The sequence below is a fragment of the Cyanidioschyzon merolae genome, chromosome 5, assembly GCF_000091205.1.
Source record: "Cyanidioschyzon merolae strain 10D DNA, chromosome 5, complete genome".
Classification (NCBI taxonomy): Eukaryota; Rhodophyta; class Bangiophyceae; order Cyanidiales; family Cyanidiaceae; genus Cyanidioschyzon; species Cyanidioschyzon merolae.
The window spans coordinates 1-6,568 of NC_010131.1; the positions used below are offsets into that span (position 1 = coordinate 1).

At 50.7% G+C, this 6,568-nt stretch overlaps 1 protein-coding gene across 1 annotated transcript; it reads right to left on the reverse strand.

Moving 5' to 3' along the window:
- Window positions 1-3,352: 3,352 nt before the first annotated feature.
- CYME_CME001C (similar to trefoil factor) lies at window positions 3,353-6,058 on the reverse strand (the record flags this gene model as incomplete). The annotated part of the gene is made up of 1 exon (XM_005535472.1): window positions 3,353-6,058. One exon carries the CDS (start codon window positions 6,056-6,058, stop codon window positions 3,353-3,355), a length of 2,706 nt encoding a protein of 901 aa, XP_005535529.1.
- Between the last annotated feature and the right edge of the window lie 510 nt (window positions 6,059-6,568).

Below are 6,568 nucleotides of genomic sequence, written 5' to 3' on the forward strand. Positions count from 1 at the left end.
CCCCCCATTCCCCCCATTTGCACGAGTCCTCGATGCGCGGTCTTCTCGGAGATTCGTTTAACGGCGCCCAGCCTTGTTTGCGTTGCTTGCCCATGGCTTTCTCTTGTGGAATTGATTTCACTTGGCATTGTCCAATCATTGCTATCCACTTACATTTCAGCTGTGGTCGATAGCCGCAGTCGACACTTCGACTTCCAGTAAACGGTATTTTGGAATGTGACTTAGACATCCGTAGCGATACTGGAGACCAATCTTCTGCTTACTTATACCTATTCCGCTTACTATCCAGCTGGTATAGTTTTGTTCAAATCCGATAGGTTTCAGTTTCTTCACGTTCAGCACTCTCCATTCTGTCAGCTTACGTCTTTCTATCTCTTTGCCATTTTATTCCTCGGGCTCTCTTTGATGACGTTTTGTACTTCAGCCTTCCTTTTTCTGCCACCCAGGGAGTATGAGCTTCTGCTGAATTTCGCCGATGGCCTACGATTCCGTAGCCATGGTGTACTGCCCGACTCTATTTACATCGGTAAAGTGCTGTGAAACAGTTGGTATCGGTCGTTTTCTTGTTTTTGTATTTCTTGGCCTGGTGTGAGCCTTGTCTTTATGTCCAGGACGCATGGCCCGAAACTGCATTTTCCTTCTATGCCTTGGTTTTTCTGTGCGTTTGCAGCCCAGCGCGCCTTGGCGTCCCGGGTTGACCGCCCAGACTCCTTCGAGCACCAGCATGTTTCACGGTTCGGATGACGTTACCTTCTTCTCACATGGCATTTTCTGGTCCTTGCGAGTTCTTTGTATGGTGCTTCAATACTCTTCTTTTGTTGCATCTTTTAGCGCCCAACATTTGGATTTCGCAGCAGTAAGTATATGCATTTTTCTTTGGCGGGTTATTTCATGTAGGTTGGACGTTGTGCGTTGCTTAATCCATGTAGAATGTCATCTCATATTCATCATGGATTCCAACGCATTGCGCTCTCTTTAATGTTTCTGGGCAACAGTGTACGATTGCTGTTTTCTACTGAACGATACTGCAGTCGCGGGTACTTCTGTGTTGTCCATTGGCTGCTATTGGAACTTTTACCTATGTCGCACTAGTGCATGCATTGTATCGACTGCGATCGACTCACCGATGATCCATATTGCCTGCGTTCCGCTTCCGACATATTCTCCATCGTCGGCCTCTGGAATCTGCGAGGAGGACAAACTGTTCCACCATTTACATTTTGCTTCTCGGGCTTCAGGTTGCAATCACTGGAATAGATATCGAATGCTTCGTGGGCTCCTACTCTATTTGAGTCTGTATATACACTATTACATACTCTGTCACCCTTTTTTATGCGCAAGATAACGCACAATACCATACCGCTTAGGATAACTGTGTGGCAGCAAATATGAGAGTCAAAATTTAGGAATAAACATTCGGTCCAGGCGTAGACTTTCAGGCACAAGTCATTCAATCCTGATTTACCATCGATGCATCCACTGCCCCGACGGCTCATGCCCGTGAAACTGGAATCCTTGGCTTCCATTCCGATATCCTCTTCCCGCACTAACCCCATATGTGCTCTCGAAGTGGATCATCACCAGGACCTTATCTTGATTACAGTACTGCGAGCTGCTATGCAAGGTTTTGCTTTTGTACTCGGTGCCAGGCTGCTATCGCTGCACAAGATGCCTGATCATGCATTTTCTCGTTGCGTACCCCTATCGGTCCAAAATCACTATTCCAACCATCATTATGCAGACTGACAAGCTCTTTTGACCACTTTCAGTATGCCAAGTCTATTGACTATGACAAACTACTGCATTAGCGATCCATTCACCTCATCTGCAAGCACCTACTTCATGGCCGCCACGAATGAAGCGTAAATTTGATGTTCCGCCCGTCCACAGCTGGTACTATCATTCGGCTATCATCATGACACCTCTGGTACCCTTTCTGCCTAGGGTTGCATCTTAGATCCGTCGCACCGGTGCTCGCAAGCGTGCCAGAGCACAACGCACGCCGTCTCTTGCGACACATGCGACCCGGGTCAACCAACGAAAACACCGTCAACAACCAAGAGCCCCGATCGCGCCGGCTATTGTTGCCTTCCGTCTACACTCAAAGCGATCCTGGTCGGCACTGCAGGGTCTCGCTAGTTCAGGTCAGCATCCAGGTTGGCGTCGCTTATTAAGATCATGTCTGCGAAAAGCACCTCAATCCTTTACACTATTAGTCGGTGGCCGCCCCGTTAAGATATTGCTGCGATGGCGTTCATATGATCAAAGAAGCCGCGACTGTGTCAATCGTGAAGCTTGAGATCTTTTTTATTCGATACATCTTATTCTGCATCTCGGTGTCTTTCTTAACAGGAGGACAAGTCTCCGTTCATCGGCAGTAGTCTCAATCGTCGGGGATCTCGCCACGACCGTGCACACATTCGATAGGTACGGTTATAAAGTAAGAGCTCTTAGGTTGCCTTCAATTCTGCTCGCCGTGCTGCGGTAACTCTCACTTTGGCTAGATTCGCCCCCTGGATCTCGCTGTGCGCTCTATCCTGCCTCTACGCTTTAGCACGCTTGCGGCATTTCCATGGTCTTATAGCTTACTTGCGCCCTCTGCTTGGACTCATTTTCTCGACAACAAGCCCAAATCGGGACTGGATCCCAACACTGCGCTACAGTCCTTCTTGTACACGTTTTGTCCAACAGAGAGCAAGCAAGAGTCTGGGAACTTCTGAGACGACCCTTCCGCATTTGGAGCAGGCAATATGCGCTTTCGATGCTAGAGCTGTACATGCGCTCTGATGCTGGTAACTCTGCGACTTGCTTACTCAGCGACGCTGCTGCAGATGAAATGGATTCATTGATATGTACGCTTACCCTAGGGATACCGTATTCTGGTGAAATGTTTGTTGCACGGATCGAATTGCACTTGCTCTGGAACTACTATTCGTGGGCAGAACCCATGCTAGTACATCAATCCTATACTGCATACATCCGTCTGTGTCGTTGCGGCCAAACTCGCTAGTCGCAACCTGTGCACCGGGTTTCCGGGGCAACGACAGCAAAGATTTCCAAATCAACGACGTCGCCGTAAAAGCAATATTCATAGGCACGGTCGTGCTCATAGGAAATCATTCCTTTACGTTCCGAGAGAGATTTCCTGTCCAGTCGTTCCATGTGTATAGCCTCTGAATCACGACCCGTGGGCAGGATTTCTGAACACTCTCCGCGCACATCTGCAGCCGTATTCATTTATTCATTCATACGTATTCACTCATCTTGTGTATATGTCTGCAACATTGTCCTAACAGAGGATCAGCATAGACGTGATATAGACCTTAAACGACGTAATCGTCAACGCGCATACTCAAGCAGACACTGAAGCTGAACCCGAAACCGATGCTGACGCACTCGCAGACATCGTCGCAGACACCGCCGCAGACACCGTCGCAGAGGGTGTCGCTGTCGCAGCCACGGGACTCGGAGTCGGTGTTGGACTAATCACCACACACTGGTTGTTGATGCACTCCTCGTCAGCGCGGCAGCAACGCATCTTGTTCACAAGGTTATCCGAAGGGATCAGGTACGTCCCGCACTGCTTCGTAGGGTCCTTGCACACACAGAATGACGGCAGCAGCACCTGTTGTTGTTGCTGCTGTTGTTGCAATTGTTGCTGCAGTTGCTGGTTATTGTTGTTGCTGAACGGGTTGTACGTACAGTTCTGCGTCTCGGCGTTGCAGCACTCAGGGCCGCAAGCAATATAGCTCGAGTTCGATACGTTGCCGTTCGTGCCGCTCAGCGAGTTCGACACATACCCGTAGGTCTGGCACACGTACTCGGTCATCGGCTGGAAGCACTCGTTGCCGAGCCCCAGGCAGCAACCAGCCTCCAGGCACTGCTGCGGCGAGTAGCTCGTGCGCTGCGTCCCGTGCTGCTCCCCGTACAGAAGCGTGTTCAGCAGACGCACAAACTGGTTATTGTTGATGTTATTGTTCAGCTGCTGGTTCTGATTCACCGCGTTCGTGCACGGCTGGCGCTCAAACTCGCCCACCGCGCACGTCTTCTCGGGCTGGAAGCAGTACGGGTTCGACGCAAAGTCGCTCTGCTGCTTGCCGTTCTGCACCCATTGGTTCTGCGCCTGCGAGTCGTAGCAGCAGCCCTGGGCATAGCACGTAAACTGGTTGATACCCGCGTTGCCGCACGGCTGGCGCTGCGCTCCCGGTGACGGGCAGACGGGAACCGGTGCCTGCACCTCCTGCAGCGCTACAGAGGCCTGCGGTGCATGGTCGATGTCGTAGTAGCACCAGGGCGCGAGGATGCCGTTCGCTGTAGGCTGCCAGCAGCATCCCGGTATCGCAGTGCACTCGTCGGGGTAGATGTAGCTCCAGCCGCAGGGGACACGTTGCGTCACTGGAACAGCGCTGCACGCCGCTGAGACGCTCTTCAGGGTGCACGCGTTTGTCTGGGAGTTAAAGCAGCATCCGACTTGCTCGCAAGCGTCCTGGTTGGTGTACTGTCCTGGAGAGCCGCAGATCTCAATGGTGCAGACTGGTGTAGGTGTCGGCGTGGGTGTCGGGGTCGCAGTAGCAGTTGGCGTAATTGTAGGTGTCAGAGTTGGCGTTGATGTTGGCGTAGATCGAGGGGTAGGTGTAGGGAACGTTTCTCTCAAAGCGAAGGCATCATTGAGAAAGCCATTTCCGCTAGTGTTTGAGTATCCAAATCCGCCAAACATGACCGGATCTGTTCCACTGGTGTTCCAGAAAGCTGGTCCTGCTCGACCGCCGGGAGCAACACTCGGGTCGGACTCGTTCAATGCCCCGTATACTGCAGCAGCGTTCCCCGTTGAGCTTCCATTAATCCACGCCCATTGACCCAGTTCGATATCGAAAACCCATAGATCGTTCAAAAAAACGAAATTCACACGGTCGTTTGCGTTCCCGCCACCGCCAAAGAGCTGCAGATTACCCGATGAGTCTACGAAACTTGAACCCGAGTCTCTTCCTCCAGGATAGTTAGTCGGTGCGAATTCTCCGAGAGTTCCATATGATCCTGGATTCTGAATCGTGGTATTCCCTGCAATGAAAATCCACGTTAACTGACTTATGTTGTAGACCCATAGATCATTCAACAGACCAGGGCCAGCTTGTGAACTGTTTCCGTATCCAATACCACCGAACAACCAGAGATTTCCACCAAGATCTGTCCACGTATAAGCATTTCGACGTGCTCCTGGTGCATTCGTGGCATTAGCAACACCTGGTTCACTAAAGTTACCAGGCTCGTTGGGAGCCTGCGATCCGTCTCTGTACGCCCACTGGAATGTGGTAGTATTGAATGACCAAAGGTCCGAAAATGATCCTTGATGTAAAGCTTCTCCACCGAACAGCCAAAGCAGGCCATCTGCGCCCAGCCAAAATGCCGCGCTATCTCGGCCTCCGGGATTGTAAATTTGGCTGTAGATATCCTTCGGTCCATAGACTGGCATGGCGTTGAAAGTATCATTCCCACCGAACCACGTCCAGATTCCCGTTTCAGTATCATACTGCCACATATCGTTCAGGTCGCCAACACCGTTTCCAGTCTTATCGAAGCCGAGTCCTCCAAACAACCAGAAATGCTGGTCGTCCGTCTGCCAATACGCACTTCCGTAACGGCTGCCGGGTATATTATTTGGGCTGCCTGTGCCGACTGTGCCATACACTCCCGGTTGGTCGGCTTCTGAGGAACCCCCAATCCATGTCCATTCAAGTGAGGTCAAGTCGAAGGTCCATAGGTCATTTAGGTAGCTCGCAGATGGGTTTCCACTGCTAAAACCACCAAATAAGTAAAGTGTATTTGATCTTCCGACCCAAGCTGCTGGATATTCACGACTTCTTGGGGCACTCCCAGCAGAAGTTTGGTTAAGCGTTCCATAAGTACCAGGATTATTGATACCCGTCTCTCCACCTATCCAGGTCCAGCTAACCGTACTCACAGGCGACAACGCAGCTACAAGCGACACGGAAAACGTCGCCGCCAACAATAGACAAACAGCAACAACCAGGCCACGCGCCGGAGAAAGAGCTCGAAACATCTCGTTCGACGCTCTCTCAGTCCAATAAATACGGATATTTGTTCTTTCTCGAGTGAATATATCTTCACTATTGTTTTTTCGTTATGGCCAACACGAACGTAACCGCCGTGTGTTGTGAAAGCCAGAACAACAACGCACAGCTTGATAGCGCCAAAAGCGCGAAACGCGCGCGCACTACAGAGGAATTTGAATTGGGGTCATCATGATGCGATGAAGAATTCACGTTGATGTCGAGACTGGAGCGTAACGGACGTAGGGAATTCGGGGTACATAGTCCGAAATATCCAAGTTGAGAGAGGTACTGAGAGCTATATATAGGCTAGTGGGATTTCATTCGAATGAGTAACTCCCGAGTACTGCTCCTTCCGAGTGCCAGTCAGCAGGGTTCAACAGACTATGGCTTTGGGTAAGAAGGATAGCGGATAATGAACTATCGGTTACTGAGCTTCGTCTGTCAGCCGAAAGGCAGATGTATTCCTAAAGCGATTCATCTATCTTAAGTTTTCGCAA